The 17,512-nt window shown below is 42.4% G+C and overlaps 1 protein-coding gene across 1 annotated transcript in view; it reads left to right on the forward strand.

The window, feature by feature from the left end:
* Positions 1–17,343, forward strand: part of sh3bp1 (SH3-domain binding protein 1) — a 29,835-nt gene extending 12,492 nt beyond the window's left edge. Inside the window, 10 exon segments of the mRNA XM_034107079.2 lie at positions 388–469; positions 551–631; positions 2,328–2,441; positions 5,772–5,788; positions 8,775–8,792; positions 8,795–8,854; positions 10,065–10,248; positions 11,528–11,847; positions 17,050–17,149; positions 17,151–17,343. Coding sequence (XP_033962970.1) covers positions 388–469; positions 551–631; positions 2,328–2,441; positions 5,772–5,788; positions 8,775–8,792; positions 8,795–8,854; positions 10,065–10,248; positions 11,528–11,847; positions 17,050–17,149; positions 17,151–17,343 — 1,169 coding nt within the window.
* The last annotated feature ends 169 nt before the right edge of the window (positions 17,344–17,512 follow it).

Raw genomic sequence — 17,512 nt, forward strand, 5'->3', positions numbered from 1 at the left:
GCATTTTGTGCTAAATGTGCAAATTGCCCACAATGAAGTTAGCATCCGGGAGTTTCCATGTGCTGGGGACCCGTACTTTACACTTCTATATTAAAACTTTTGGGTACTCAACATTCCCGGGTTCACTACAGGACTCTCTGAGCTGGGACAAAGACCTATATGTATCATTGGTTATTCATTGTTGACACAAATGGACGGTATTTATCGCAACATAGCTCTTGTGTATTTTTCCTTAATGTTTATTTTATTAGCTTTTCTTTTTTAATGCTTAATGTCTTTCATTTCTTTTTTGTAAAGCACTTTGAATTACCCTGCGTCGAAAAGTGCTATATAAATAAACTTGCCTTGCCTTGCCTTGTTTAAATGCATTATCTATCTCTGTGACAGGAGCTCTGAAGGGTTACCTGCGAGAACTTCCCGAGCCTCTAATGACCTCTGAACTCTACAACGACTGGTTTAAAGCAGCAGGGTGTGTATATTCTACGCTTTATAAATATATTTCAGCTGTGGTTTAAAGTCAGTTTCTTGAGATTTATGTTTTTCCTCACAGGGAAAAAGACCTGCCAGAGAAACTGGAGCAGTTCAGAGTACTACTTAAACAACTGCCGCCTGAAAACTACAACAACCTCAGGTGTGTACTTGCTGTGTACTTTAATCTTCTGGCATTCACACATTTAAACACAACTACTGCTCGGCACACATGTCCGACAATGTTCAGCATTTCAAGAAACAAGAGCTATAATCTTTAGTTTAGAGGTCCCATGTCATGCTGTTCCGGTTATCACCCGTCCCCTCGTGTGTTATGAAGGTTTTTCTGAATGTAAGCGGTCTGCAGAGTCACAAACCCTCAAAGTGCACCCTGTAGCGAGTAAAACTCTAACACAGAAAAGACCTGTCTGTGCTGCCCCAGAACGCCTCGTTTCTCTTTTTCCATTGTTTATTTCTTGGGTATAGTGACGTAATGTAACGTAACGGCTTGGCGGATTGGTGTATTTGGACCAATCCGCGGACTTCCTCACACACACACACTCGGCGGGACGTTGCGAGGCTCGGTGCTGCGAGGAGCGGGACAAGAGCTGGCTCACTGGTGTGGGGTCGGCGAGACACCGCGGAACTCAGCCTGGGCACACACACACACTCCCAGCCAGGCTGCGGGTGTGTGTGTGTGTGTGCCCAGGCTGAGTTCCGCGTTATCTCGCAGACCGCCAGGGAGGGGGGGGCAGGAGCTCCAACAAGCCGTTTAGGACAGTACATACTCCTCATCAATCATGTAATTATGATCAGTAGAAATGGCCATGACATGGGACCTTTAACTGGATCATCATGTGTCGTTAGCCGCACTAGCGATGTAGCTTTATCAATAGTGACGCTAGCATTGTCCTTCTTAGCATGCTGCAGTTAGAGCTCAGAAGCTAATCTAGTTCAAAGCAGCCGTACAAAGCGCAAGATTATATCCATACACTCTCCGTTACACACCATTTGAAGACCAGGCACATGACGAATAAAAAACACACTAACGGAGCGTCCACACTACAGCTTCAAAAATAGCTTGGAGCTGGGCGTGTCTGTAGCTTGGGGATTTTATTCAAGCAACACGGCCAACAACCAATCACATGAATCTCCCGCCCCCGACATACAGAGCAAAAAACCCCGGGGATTTTATGGGAGCAATATATATATATATATATATAAACTCCCCAAACAGGCGAAAACCTACCAGTTCCCCCACTGTCTCTGCCGCCTCCCTCCATGCTGGTTCCTCCGGTTTGTATCCCGGTAGGTGAAGAGGGTCTGGTCATACACAACCGGGTGATTGCTACGGCGATAGTTAGTTTCTCCTCCGACTTTTTTTGAAATATAGAAATGAACGGCGGGATATCTCTCCCAGCTTAGAAGCGGTTTGATTGGCTACGGCTTCAGCTGTCAGATTTTCAGAAACGGGATTTGATTGGTTGGCGCTGGCTACTCCGGCACAGATTTCCTCCAGTATTTGATTATTAGATTAGCTCAAAATCTCATTGTGTAAATAGTCTTCCTACAACTTTTCTCCATATCGCCCGACCTCAACACGGTGTTACGTACATGTTGTGCCTGTTTTGTGTGCAAGAAACTGTAAAGAACATGTATTTTTGTGCACGAAATAAAAGGTAAAAGGCCTTTCTGAAAAGGGTTTTAAAAAGCCTGAAATGCATCACAATACCTCCGCACATTTTGACCCTGTTGGTTTTCTGTCCAACCCACACGTCTACAACCTTTTCAAATATGTATTAACCAGCTTTATCCGCTTCCTCTCTTTATCTGGTGTTGTTCCTCTTCCTCTCCGCCAGGTACCTGGTCCAGTTCTTGTCTCTGTTGTCCGAGCAGCAGGCCGTCAACAAAATGTCTCCGAGTAACATCGCCATCGTCCTGGGGCCCAACCTGCTGTGGCCCCAATCTGAAGGGTGCGTATATCAACATGTGTCCCCTCTTCTTCATGTCTCTTCTACATCAACATGTGTCCCCTCTTCTTCATGTCTCTTCCACATCAGCATGTGTCCCCTCTTCTCCATGTCTCTTCTTCATCAACATGTGTCCCCTCTTCTTCATGTCTCTTCTACATCAACATGTGTCCCCTCTTCTTCACGTCTCTTCTCCATCACCATGTGTCTCCTCTTCTTCACGTCTCTTCTACATCAACATGTGTCCCCTCTTCTTCACGTCTCTTCTACATCAACATGTGTCCCCTCTTCTTCACGTCTCTTCTCCATCACCATGTGTCTCCTCTTCTTCACGTCTCTTCTACATCAACATGTGTCCTCTCTTCTTCATGTCTCTTCTACATCAACATGTGTCCCCTCTTATTCCTGTCTCTTCTACATCAACATGTGTCCCCCTCTTATTCCTGTCTCTTCTACATCAACATGTGTCCCCTCTTCTTCATGTCTCTTCTTCATCAACATGTGTCCCCTCTTCTTCGTGTCTCTTCTACATCAACATGTGTCCCCTCTTATTCCTGTCTCTTCTACATCAGCATGTGTCCCCTCTTCTTCATGTCTCTTCTACATCAACATGTGTCCCCTCTTCTTCATGTCTCTTCTACATCAACATGTGTCCCCTCTTCTTCATGTCTCTTCTACAGTCAACATGTGTCCCCTCTTCTTCATGTCTCTTCTACATCAACATGTGTCCTCTCTTCTTCACGTCTCTTCTCCATCACCATGTGTCTCCTCCTCTTCACGTCTCATTCTCCATCACCATGTGTCTCCTCTTCTTCACGTCTCTTCTACATCAACATGTGTCCCCTCTTCTTCACGTCTCTTCTACATCAACATGTGTCCCCTCTTCTTCACGTCTCTTCTACATCAACATGTGTCCCCTCTTCTTCATGTCTCTTCTTCTTCATCAACATGTGTCCCCTCTTCTTCATGTCTCTTCTACATCAACATGTGTCCCCTCTTCTTCACGTCTCTTCTCCATCACCATGTGTCTCCTCTCTTCTTCACGTCTCTTCTACATCAACATGTGTCCCCCTCTTCTTCATGTCTCTTCTACATCAACATGTGGTCCCCTCTTATTCCTGTCTCTTCTACATCAACATGTGTCCCCTCTTCTCCGTGTCTCTTCTACATCAACATGTGTCCCCTCTTCTTCATGTCTCTTCTACATCAACATGTGTCCCCTCTTATTCCTGTCTCTTCTACATCAACATGTGTCCCCTCTTCTTCATGTCTCTTCTACATCAACATGTGTCCCCTCTTCTTCATGTCTCTTCTACATCAACATGTGTCCCCCTCTTCTTCATGTCTCTTCTACATCAACATGTGTCCCCTCTTCTCCATGTCTCTTCTTCATCAACATGTGTCCCCTCTTCATCATGTCCTCTTCTACATCAACATGTGTCCCCTCTTCTTCATGTCTCTTCTACATCAACATGTGTCCCCTCTTCTTCATGTCTCTTCTACATCAACATGTGTCCCCTCTTCTTCATGTCTCTTCTCCATCAACATGTGTCCCCTCTTCTTCATGTCTCTTCTACATCAACATGTGTCCCCTCTTCTCCATGTCTCTTCTACATCAACATGTGTCCCCTCTTCTTCATGTCTCTTCTACATCAACATGTGTCCCCTCTTCTTCATGTATCTTCGACATCAACATGTGTCCCCTCTTCTTCATGTCTCTTCTACATCAACATGTGTCCCCTCTTCTTCATGTCTCTTCTACATCAACATGTGTCCCCTCTTCTTCATGTCTCTTCTACATCAACATGTGTCCCCTCTGTGGAAAGAGATTCTGAAAGTTTCAGGAACAAAGATTAATTATGATGAAATGTAAATGTAAGTTTAGGCATCTGACCAGAAGTGCAAAATAGCAGTGCAGGAGTCTTCATAATAAGAATAATTATACATGGAATTATTATAAATAGAATAATTATAAATATATATATATATATATATATATTAGTGCTGTCAAAATTATCGCGTTAACGGCGGTAATTAATTTTTTGAATTAATTGCGTTAAAATATTTAACGCATTTAACGCATGTGCAGAATACGTGCCACCAGTGGCAGCGCTGGGGTATGGCTGGGGTAGGCTACACCCATACCAAGAAATGGCTTAGCCCCACCATGAAAAATGATGTTAAAGTAAGCAAAATAAAGTCTGCCAACTCGCGCGGAGTAAACTGCACAGACAGCAGTTAGTAAGATTGATTTCAGTAGCCACGGTTTTGAAAACTTTTGTCACGTAGTGATCGTCTTCTCAATAGAACATCTTTGATAACGGCGTGGTGTTGTTGCAGGAAGTCCCAACGCAGAATACTCTTGCTGTAGTACAGGGCAGAGCCATATAATAGTAATAATATGGCTCTGGTACAGGGGTGCACATAACTGGTACGCAGGTTATGTGCGTAATCTGAAATGCGTACCGTCACTTGTGTCACAAAGCGCATTTGCGTACCGACGTACTTGTGAAGCTTTTCCAGAAGGCGGTTAGATCACCGGACGACAGAGGTCGGTCTCCGTGTGCACAGACAGGGCTGCTGTTAACGTCGGGTCTGTACAACGGAACTGTGCCAAACTACGCCAACCCGGCTGCGGAGGGAGACTCCCCCCCTTGCACTGGAGAACTGCGCTAAAAACAGCTGATCACAAACGTTCACACTCTGTGGTCACGGAAGTAACTCCACTAGCGAGCGCGCGCGCCCCCCCCCCTCTGTCGACTTTCCTGAAGTACTCCCCCGTTGATAGAAATCAACACGTAATGAATTAAGACCCCACAGGTTTGATGATTGATAGGTGTGTGGGTTGTCTTTCATTTTGACACGCAGTAAAATGTTATAATAAACATAGATACTGTGTGTTAAATGGATATATCCGCCTGCTTTCATTTATCTTTCCATTCCCACAACAATATACATAAATAAATGCCATATTTTGGACATAGTTCGAATGGTGATTAATCATGATTAATTAATTTTTAAGCTGTGATTATCTGATTAAAAATTGTAATCGTTTGACAAGCCCTAATATATATATATATATATATATATATATATAAACAGGGTGGGTTGTGGGTATGGGCTTGAGTCTATCAGCGGGCAGAGTTCAGCAGGGTAACAGCCCTGGGGAAGAAGCTGACCCTGAACCTGCTGGCAGGGCCGGCCCTGACCAATTTGCCGCCCTAGGCAAGATTTTAGCTGGCGCCCCCCCCCCCCCAAATTTTTTTTTTTTTATATTTATTTGACAGGGACAGTGCACATTAATTGACATTTCTGTAACTGCGCCAGAGTTAGCCAACAGGCTATTTTTCGTCTGTAGTCCCTGGACAGATGTTAAAAGTCATCCTAAAACAAAATTTCACTTCAAATAAACAGGTAAATACTATTAGTAAAACAACATTCAACAGAGATACTTATATTATGATAAAAAGCATATATAAAAACTAAACTAAAATACAAGCATATATAAAAACATAAAAACTAAACAAAAATACAAGCATATACATAAAAACTAAACTAAAATACAAATTCACAAAGCAGACAGATACAGGTCAAGGCATATAAACAGAGCGTTGTCATGTACAGATTGTGTCAGTGTTGACAGAGCTGACTTTCCACTAACCATGTTTTTAAATTAGATTTAAATAAACTGCAGGTGTTTTGTTCTCTAAATCTTTACTGGGATTGAGTTCCACTGTTGTGCAGCTTTAAAAGAAAAAGAAGATTGGCTGAATGAACTCTTCCTTAATGGAAACAACGCAGTCTCCTCTTGTTGCAGCTCTTGTTGACCTAGTTACAGGTGTGCGTATGGTGATAAAATGTCTGAGCGGAGGTGAGGTAAGGCCGTGTGTTATTTTGTACATGAGGCAAGCATTTGCATATCTCATTACATTTTCCAGCTCAACAGTTATATTTTGTGAGTATTGGGCAATGATGAGAATACACTGACTTCTTATCTACTATTTTAAGTGTTTGTTGTATAATGATTCCAGGGGTTTAAGAGTGGTTGTACAGGCATGTGACCAGGTTGTTAAGCAGTATGTGATATGAGATAGAACCATAGAGTGCATGTACATCAGAGCCGCCTCTGTTGACATGCAGTTCCGGGTAAACCTCAAGTTGAACAGACTGAATTTGACCCTGTTGCAAACCTTTTTCACCTGAGCCTTAACATTGAGTCTTGAATCAATTAAGACCGCCAGGTATTTGTACTGTGAGACCACCTGTAGCCTCTCCCCCGGACACACACACATCTGGCTCAACGCAGGAGGACTTGGTTTTGGTGAAGAACATACATACAGTTTTAGTTTTTACTATGATTCGCACGTGCATGGTTGTGGCATGACCAACAAAACAAAGATATTGACACAAGATGTGTGCAACTTGTATTTAGTTTCCTATCCATTTGAACATGATTTAAGTGGGGGGGGGGCTTCCTCTAGGGGTCCGGGGCATGCACCCCCGGGAAGACTTTTTTTTTATATTGAAGTTTAAAGCATCAATCTGGTGCACATTTGAGAGAAACATTAGGAGATCTATGGATACATCTCTCAACACCCATCTGAAACAGAACTGTAAGCAGATTTCTTTTATTTATGGATATTTTACAATCACTCTCCTTTCAAACTGTATTCTTGTTTATTAATAACAACTTTTTGTACTGTCAGTATTTTATTACCTGTGTTTTTCACCTGTTCTCTTATTTTTTTATAACTATAATGAATCATATAAAGGTGTGCCTTTACCTCACTGAGCTGAGGTTATCAGAGCCTCTCAGTCTTTCAGGAGAGAGCTCTCTAAAGACTCCCCCCCCCCCCCCCCCCCCCCCTTAAAGCTGTATACGTTTTTTGGGAGTTTGATTTATTTTATTTTTATGGGTGCTGTACGCAATATAGGGCGTAGTTCTGTTAGTATAAGATTATAAGATGTACTTTTGTTGATCCAAAATCGGGAAATTGTGTTGTTATGAAATAAAAAAAATATTTATTTTTTATTTCTAACTTTTTTTTTTTTTTCAATTTTCGGCGCCCCCTATGGGTTGATGCGCCCTTAGCATTCGCCTATACTGCCTATGCCGAGGGCCGGCCCTGCCTGCTGGTCTTGGACCTTAGGCTCCTGAGACCCCCCCCCCCCCCCCCCCCCCTTATCACCTGAATCTCCTCTAGAGCTTCATTGAGTTCTTTGTAACCAAATCTCGTGGGGAGGGGCTCCTTGTTTTCATCTAAAGTAACAGACAGAGAATCAGCACTTTGGAAACAGGGCTGAAACAGAGGGGATTATGGGTAATGCTGCAATGATCTGTTTGGTGTTTCAGCCAATCAGAGACAGGTTCTGTATATATCTGAGACCTGTGTATATTGATGAGGAACAGTGTGATAGGGGACCTTTAACCTCTGCCTCTACTTTCTACCATACGTCAACGTCTTCCTCTTGCATTATATTGGTGTCCTAATATCAAGGCATTTGTTACATATTTCCAATCACCCAGACCCTCAGCATCCTGGTCAAAACCCCCGCATTTTAAGTCGTGTTTTTGGTCTCTTCGTGCAATATGCCTCGATAACCTCAGACCACTATTTCTATTTTATTTGCATTTACTCGCACATCTCAAACTTCTCTCGCACTATTTTATCAGTTTTATTTCTTCTATCTCCTATATATATGGTGCACTGTTGGAGGAGCCTGTGACCTAAGTTTTCCACTGCCATATCGACACTGTAGCTAATGTCTAACGACAATAAAAGCCTTGAAACCTGTAATGCAAAATCAAGTTTTATACATAATAAAAAATCAACCGCAGCGTTGTCAGATGTATATGTAAATAGGAAAATAAGATACTAAGTCATAATAATACCTTGCATGCTCAAAGCGCTTGAAGCGAAGAAGAAGAAGAAGAAAGAAGAGAAGAAGAAGAAGAAAGAAGAAGAAGAAGAAGAAGAAGAAGAGAAGAAGAAGAATCCTAAGAATAATACGAAGAAAAACAAGAAGAAGAAGAGAAAAGAATCTCCGCATCCTCCTCCTCATCCTACCTCCTCCGCCTCATCCTACAGCCTCCTCCTCCTCCGCAGGAGCCTCATAGAAGCCGTCTCCTCCATGACGCCCATCCCCTTCCTCTTTTTTCTGCTTTGTTCTTGTTCTTTTGCATTAAATGGAACCGTCACAAGCAGCTTTTCGTGCCTTTAGCGCCACCATTTTTCTGGAGTGTGCGATCAGGAGTTTTGTCTTTTAAAGAAATAAACTCCATCCGGTGGTATTAACGTGGTGTTTTCTCTCTTGCCCTCTGTAGGAAGCCTTAAGACATGGCCTCAGCTTCTTCGGTCAAGTGGTGACGGTCATCGAGCCTCTCATCAGTACAGCTACCAGCCTCTTCCCCGAAGGTAAGCACAGCACTGAGGCACTATTTTATCAGGTATCTCAGGTTTGTAGTTTGTTGCATTGTTGGAGTAGCCCGGTGACAATTAAGCCTCTCATTTGACTCATTTTGTGTTACATATATTTAGCCAAATCATGATATTTTCCAACCCTGACCAAGTGCAAATGTGATCGGGGAGAAAACACACTTCCATTAAAACACACAATACAATACGAAGACAGTGTTGAAATTCCTACCGCCGCCTAATACTGTTAACTTTAAAGTCTCTTGCCCAAACCAGAGCCGAGATGGCGCTGGCCCAAACTAGCAACCCAACCGCAGTGACGCGTCCTAAAACCCGGAAGTGAGTTAGCATATTTACCTCCTCCGGTTCCTTCGACAAAATGCAATGCGATCTCTCCATAGGGTTTGGAAGATATCTGGAAATAAGGTCTGTGGTTGAGACACATTGAAGAGACGGATCACGTTTTGCTCTACGACATTAAATCCATCAGCAGTGACCGCGCTGGTGATTTCTGAAGAGTTGACTTGTCTGAAAAACGATGGTTGTTACCAAGTGGCTGAATAGGAATACAGAAGTTGTCGAGGCCGTTTTACGTCAAACACGTAAACTCTCCTCTAAGTTAGTTTCTGTTCTGCTTGAAAGCAAGTCCCTGCCTCCTGCAGACTGTTCAAACAAACGCTTCAACTTGTTCCGTTTAGAATCTGTGTGTTTGAATATGGATCTTAAGTTGGCGTGACGTTGAAGCAGCGACCCTGCTGTAGCTCGTTTATAGCATAACGTTAGCATTTTGCTTCTGGCGACTAGATTTATGATTCGAAAATTATAAAAGTAGAGTAGACATGTGGATATTATCCGGCTGAACAAAACGTGATCCGTCTCTTGAATGTGTCTCAACCACAGACCTGATTTCCAGCTATTTTCCAAAATCCTATGGAGAGATTGAATTGCGTTTTTGACGAAGGAACCGGAAGGAGTTTACATCCGGGTTTTAGGACGCGTCACTGCGCTTCTCAAACATCAGTAAATATAAAAAAAATGTCCTCTTTTATATGTAATATTCAGTACTTTATATATTGTTTTTGGTAAGTTGTTTAAACCAAGGTTGATTTAAGATAATAATGTAGGTGTCTACACTGAATGAACCAGTAGTAGTGAAGACTACAACTCAACAAGAAACCTTTAATTATTCTCTAAATGACAACTTGGTCAGCTCTGTCTTTTGAGATCCCCGTCCTTCCCGAGGTGCCGGACGTGTCCCAGGAAGTGTCCCAGGAAGTTCCAGATTCCCAGTCTCTGATCCCAGAAAAGGAGAAACTGAGCAGAACCGTCTCCTCCACCTCATCCACAGCCTCCTCCTGCTCCTCCTATCACACGGCTCTCTCCAAGTCAAACAGGTATGGCTCTAAAGAGTTCACATATTGCTCAATCATTACGCCTTCTGGCTTAGATCATGACATTATAAGTGTGTGCTCTAGGTTTGTATCAAATGCCATAATGTGATATGAGATTTTTGTTCATATCGCTAAACCTGAACATTTGCCCACAGAATGTGTCCCCTCTTCTTCATGTCTCTTCTACATCAACATGTGTCCCCTCTTCTTCATGTCTCTTCTACATCAACATGTGTCCCCTCTTCTTCATGTCTCTTCTACATCAACATGTGTCCCCTCTTCTTCATGTCTCTTCCACATCAACATGTGTCCCCTCTTCTTCATGTCTCTTTCACATCAACATGTGTCCCCTCTTCTTCATGTCTCTTCTACATCAACATGTGTCCCCTCTTCTTCATGTCTCTTCTACATCAACATGTGTCCCCTCTTCTTCATGTCTCTTATACATCAACATGTGGTCCCCTCTTCTTTCATGTCTCTTCCACATCAACATGTGTCCCTCTCTTCGTGTCTCTTCTACATCAACATGTGTCCCCTCTTCTTCATGTCTCTTCTACATCAACACATGTCCCCTCTTCTTCATGTCTCTTCTACATCAACATGTGTCCCCTCTTCTTCATGTCTCTTATACATCAACATGTGTCCCCTCTTCTTCATGTCTCTTCCACATCAACATGTGTCCCCTCTTCTTGGTGTCTCTTCTACATCAACATGTGTCCCCTCTTCTCCATGTCTCTTCTACATCAACATGATGTCATAACGATGTGTTGTCTTGTGTAACCATTAGCCAATCAGCAACAAGTTACCCCCCCCCCCCCCCCCTTATCACCTGAATCTCCTCCTAGAGCACCATTGAGTTCTTTGTAACCAAATGTCTCTCAGAGGGGCGTGGGGAGGGGCTCCTTGTCTTCATCTAAAGTAACAGACAGAGAATCAGCACTTTTGAAACAGGGCTGAAACAGAGGGGATTATGGGTAATGCTGCAATAATCTGTTTGGTGTTTCAGCCAATTAGAGACAGGCTCTGTATATATCTGAGACCTGTGATATGTTGATGAAAAACAGTATAATATGGGACCTTTAAAGAACCATACAATATCTAGCTTCTTTGCTCAATGCTCTTGCGTCACTTATGGAACAAACCGAGATGGTGACGGCCAAATGCAAAGTTTCAAAAGCCACAAACCAATGGTTACGTCCACTTCTTATAGTGTATGGATTGCACACTAATGGCTACAAATAGTAAGCTGGAAGTGACCATTTCAACTTGTTCTCCCCTGCAGCACAGCCTCTCAGGACAGTGGAGGCTACTGCCTGGCGAAGTCTGGCTCTATAAGTCGCAGCGGCACCTCCACGTGGGCGAGCCCCGTCAACGAAACACCAAACCATCAAAATACATCATCCAGCAGCTCTGCCCCCCTCGGTCCCAGTCCCTCCTGCAGCTCCACGGCTCCTCCTAAAGCAACGGGATCGGCTCCAAACCCGGGTCAGAGCCGCAGTCCCTCCCAGAAGCAGAGCGCCGATCAGAACCTGCTGGATCCGATTCTGGAGGCTCCTCCGGACTCTCCAAGAGCTCTGGTCAAGATCACCTTGCCATACAAACGTGAGTCCAATGTGTATAGTGTAGGTACAAAGTGTATAAACGTGGTCCAATGCGTATAGTGTAGGTACAAAGTGTATAAACGTGAGTCCAATGTGTATAGTGTAGGTACAAAGTGTATAAACGTGGTCCAATGCGTATAGTGTAGGTACAAAGTGTATAAACGTGAGTCCAATGTGTATACTGTTGGTACAAAGTGTATAAACGTGAGTCCAATGTGTATACTGTTGGTACAAAGTGTATAAACGTGAGTCCAATGCGTATACTGTAGGTACAAAGTGTATAAACGTGAGTCCAATGTGGATACACGGGGTCCAACGCTCCCAATGGCTGTCCAATGGTTACTTGTGTAGGAATACAACATACTGCAGGTTTATATTATTGCACTTTTATTACCTAGAGACATATATTTTTGAAGAATGGTTGAATTGAAGCGGATATATAAGGACTCTCAGTCCGCCCACACAAGTCAGCTTATGAAAAAGGGAGGTGGTGATCTGGTGAATAAAACCCTGGACTTTCAACCTTTTTTTATTTTTTTAACTCACCAGTGGCGAGCCGTGAATTGTATCCCTAGGCCCTCTGACCCCCACCCCTTCCCTCGAAAAAAGCAACAAAAAAAAGAGTTATTACGTCACAGCGTATACCTCAGCGGAATATCAAAACAACGGCCCGGGGTGCAAAACGCATCAATGACAGCGACCCTCTACCACACAAAACAACACCTGTAAATAACCCTATCCTTTGAAATTGAAAAGGATATTGCATTCTGTTTGTTACTTTTGTTGCAGTATGTATGTCTTAAGTGTAATTTGGCATGCTTTTATTTTGAAGGCGAGTTTACGCTGTTGACAGGAAGTTGTTGTTGCTATGGAAACAAGAAAAGCTTCACAGCGGGCGGAACTTGTCATAAAGTCCGCGATAATAAACCCCACCCATTTAGAGGGAAGATATGATTGGTCAATTGTATTTTGACATTACTCTCTCGTTCAGTTACTGTAGCGGGCCCTCTGTGAATTTACAGCTGGACCTCAGCTCCTCTCTTCACACTCGCAGAGACGAGCTTCTTTCATTTAACCCTTCACATTCAACAGAAACTGAAAAGGCAGATTCGAAGGATTTATTTCTTTGGAAATGTTATTTTAAATACAATTAAATCAAGTTATTTTTGGTAAAACTAATGAAAAATATAACAAAAGAAATATTATTATTATTTATTTTTTTATATTATTTTGTAGAATATCTCAGGCCCTCAGAGATGGCCTAGAGGGCCCTGACGGCTCGCCACTAAATGTTTTTGTTTAAATTTACAATCACTGATTCAATACATTTTTATCAAAATGTAAATAACTTCAGTTGTACTAAACTAAATGAAGTCATTCAAACTAAACACCTCAACTTACCTAAAGGCTTTCTGTTGAGTTTGAATTCTTGAAACCAAGCTTTTAACCCAATGAGTATATGGTTATTTTTTCAAGACTTTTCCAACTTGTTCACACATAAGGAAGCTCTCCTAAAGGAAAGCGGGATTGTGTTGCTGTAAGTTGCTTAACATATATTCTTCCAGACGCTGCAGCCACTTATTTTCCATGTTGTGTGTCTGCCCTTAGCACGTCTCATGATATGCCTCTTTTTATAGTGTAATGTTCAGATAATTAACTTCTTCCCACTTGTGGCTTGTCGGGTTAAACTGACAGACATACAATAAATCTTCTGCTCTTGTTGTAACAACTAGGAAGTAAACAGGAAACAGGAAATGTCACACCACTGACTAAAATATAAATCTCTCGGGTCATGCGTCATCACTGGCATTGTTTTAACCGCCTTAGTCACTGGTAGAGGAGGAAGTACTTTCAATTATAAGTCCTCTTATCCTGATAAACGATATGTTTGTCTGACTACAACACTGTTTTCCCATTCTTGGAATGTAAGTTTAGCTTGTCTTCCAGGATTGTTTTTGTAAAAAGAAAATGTTTATATCTCAATCGTTAGCAGTAGATACATGTTTGACTTTATTCCTTGAACTTAAAAAGCAGCTGTAGGTTGTCTAAGAACTGATAAACATCCAAAACTGGAAATCCAAGATCCAGAAAAAATACATATTTAATGATATTGTTTTGCATTAAAGAGGCCCTATTATGCTTTTTGGGTGTTCCCTTCCCTGTAGTGTGTTATATAAATGGTTGTGTATGTAAATGGTCTGGAGAGGCTAAATCCCAAAGTAGTGACATCACACTTTAACATTGACGCTTCTATTGGCTGGCGCTCCAAACAATTGTACATCAGCAGGAGAGGACTCTTTAAAGTAGAGACACTGCATACTGATATACACCTGAACATCAGCAGGAGAGGACTCTTTAAAGTAGAGACACTACATACTGATATACACCTGAACATCAGCAGGAGAGGACTCTTTAAAGTAGAGACACTACATACTGATATACACCTGAACATCAGCAGGAGAGGACTCTTTAAAGTAGAGACACTACATACTGATATACAACTGAACATCAGCAGGAGAGGACTCTTTAAAGCAGAGACACTACATACTGATATACACCTGAACATCAGCAGGAGAGGACTCTTTAAAGTAGAGACACTACTTACTGACCTGAACATCAGCAGGAGAGGACTCTTTAAAGTAGAGACACTACATACTGATATACACCTGAACATCAGCAGGAGAGGACTCTTTAAAGCAGAGACACTACATACTGATATACACCTGAACATTAGCAGGAGAGGACTCTTTAAAGTAGAGACACTACATACTGATATACACCTGAACATCAGCAGGAGAGGACTCTTTAAAGTAGAGACACTACTTACTGACCTGAACATCAGCAGGAGGGGACTCTTTAAAGTAGAGACACTACTTACTGACCTGAACATCAGCAGGAGAGGACTCTTTAAAGTAGAGACACTACATACTGATATACACCTGAACATCAGCAGGAGAGGACTCTTTAAAGTAGAGACACTACATACTGATATACACCTGAACATCAGCAGGAGAGGACTCTTTAAAGTAGAGACACTACATACTGATATACAACTGAACATCAGCAGGAGAGGACTCTTTAAAGCAGAGACACTACATACTGATATACACCTGAACATCAGCAGGAGAGGACTCTTTAAAGTAGAGACACTACTTACTGACCTGAACATCAGCAGGAGGGGACTCTTTAAAGTAGAGACACTACTTACTGACCTGAACATCAGCAGGAGAGGACTCTTTAAAGTAGAGACACTACATACTGATATACACCTGAACATCAGCAGGAGAGGACTCTTTAAAGTAGAGACACTACATACTGATATACACCTGAACATCAGCAGGAGAGGACTCTTTAAAGTAGAGACACTACATACTGATATACACCTGAACATCAGCAGGAGAGGACTCTTTAAAGTAGAGACACTACATACTGATATACACCTGAACATCAGCAGGAGAGGACTCTTTAAAGTAGAGACACTACATACTGATATACACCTGAACATCAGCAGGAGAGGACTCTTTAAAGTAGAGACACTACATACTGATATACACCTGAACATCAGCAGGAGAGGACTCTTTAAAGTAGAGACACTACATACTGATATACACCTGAACATCAGCAGGAGAGGACTCTTTAAAGTAGAGATTCTACATACTGATATACACCTGAACATCAACAGGAGAGGACTCTTTAAAGTAGAGACACTACTTACTGACCTGAACATCAGCAGGAGAGGACTCTTTAAAGTAGAGACACTACATACTGATATACACCTGAACATCAGCAGGAGAGGACTCTTTAAAGTAGAGACACTACATACTGATATACACCTGAACATCAACAGGAGAGGACTCTTTAAAGTAGAGACACTACTTACTGACCTGAACATCAGCAGGAGAGGACTCTTTAAAGTAGAGACACTACATACTGATATCCACCTGCACATCAGCAGGAGAGGACTCTTTAAAGTAGAGACACTACATACTGATATACACCTGAACATCAGCAGGAGAGGACTCTTTAAAGTAGAGACACTACATACTGATATACACCTGAACATCAGCAGGAGAGGACTCTTTAAAGTAGAGACACTACATACTGATATACACCTGAACATCAGCAGGAGAGGACTCTTTAAAGTAGAGACACTACATACTGATATACACCTGAACATCAGCAGGAGAGGACTCTTTAAAGTAGAGACACTACATACTGATATACACCTGAACATCAACAGGAGAGGACTCTTTAAAGTAGAGACACTACTTACTGACCTGAACATCAGCAGGAGAGGACTCTTTAAAGTAGAGACACTACATACTGATATACACCTGAACATCAGCAGGAGAGGACTCTTTAAAGTAGAGACACTACATACTGATATACACCTGAACATCAACAGGAGAGGACTCTTTAAAGTAGAGACACTACTTACTGACCTGAACATCAGCAGGAGAGGACTCTTTAAAGTAGAGACACTACATACTGATATCCACCTGCACATCAGCAGGAGAGGACTCTTTAAAGTAGAGACACTACATACTGATATACACCTGAACATCAGCAGGAGAGGACTCTTTAAAGTAGAGACACTACATACTGATATACACCTGAACATCAGCAGGAGAGGACTCTTTAAAGTAGAGACACTACATACTGATATACACCTGAACATCAGCAGGAGAGGACTCTTTAAAGTAGAGACACTACATACTGATATACACCTGAACATCAGCAGGAGAGGACTCTTTAAAGTAGAGACACTACATACTGATATACACCTGAACATCAGCAGGAGAGGACTCTTTAAAGTAGAGACACTACATACTGATATACACCTGAACATCAGCAGGAGAGGACTCTTTAAAGTAGAGACACTACATACTGACCTGAACATCAGCAGGAGGGGACTCTTTAAAGTAGAGACACTACATACTGACCTGAACATCAGCAGGAGGGGACTCTTTAAAGTAGAGACACTACATACTGACCTGAACATCAGCAGGAGGGGACTCTTTAATCTGTCGTCTCGCAGAAGATGTCTTTATAATCCCTCTGTGTCTGTTGATTGTGTGTATACATATTATTTTTATATATTTTTGTATTCGGGTTTGTGGGAAACGGTATTTGGATCTCTCCGTCTGTACACACAAATTGAAAGATTGACAATAAAGTTGACTTTGACTCCTTTATTTTACAGCAAAGAGATCTTTCAGCGTGGTCAAAGCCAACGTGGGGAACGAGCCGTGTTCAGTCCAGATCTCTAAACCCAAACCCCCGGCCCCCCCGAAGCTCCAGCCCCCCCCCCCTCCGCACCTCTCCCCCGGACACAAAGACCCCCCCTACGGCCCCGCCCACAGCGGCACCCCGAGGTGTGGAGGCCAACCCCAGAAAGCCTCCCCCCCCCAGAAAGCCTGGACTCAAAGCTCCAAAGTGTCCTCCTCCACTTCCTCCACCTTCACAGGCCAAAGAGGTTCCTTCTTGAGTTCAGTGAGGACATGAAACGTTGACTTTAATTATATTTTAAATGTCAACAACATCAAATAATGAGGTTAGTTGAAGGCAATAATATTAAGTTGCATTTTCTATTTAAACTTGATAGCATTGCTTTCTACTAACCTAATCCAGTTATGTGACATTTGTTGACATGATACATTTAAATA

This window comes from Pseudochaenichthys georgianus, chromosome 19, assembly GCF_902827115.2.
Source record: "Pseudochaenichthys georgianus chromosome 19, fPseGeo1.2, whole genome shotgun sequence".
NCBI classification, from domain to species: Eukaryota; Metazoa; Chordata; class Actinopteri; order Perciformes; family Channichthyidae; genus Pseudochaenichthys; species Pseudochaenichthys georgianus.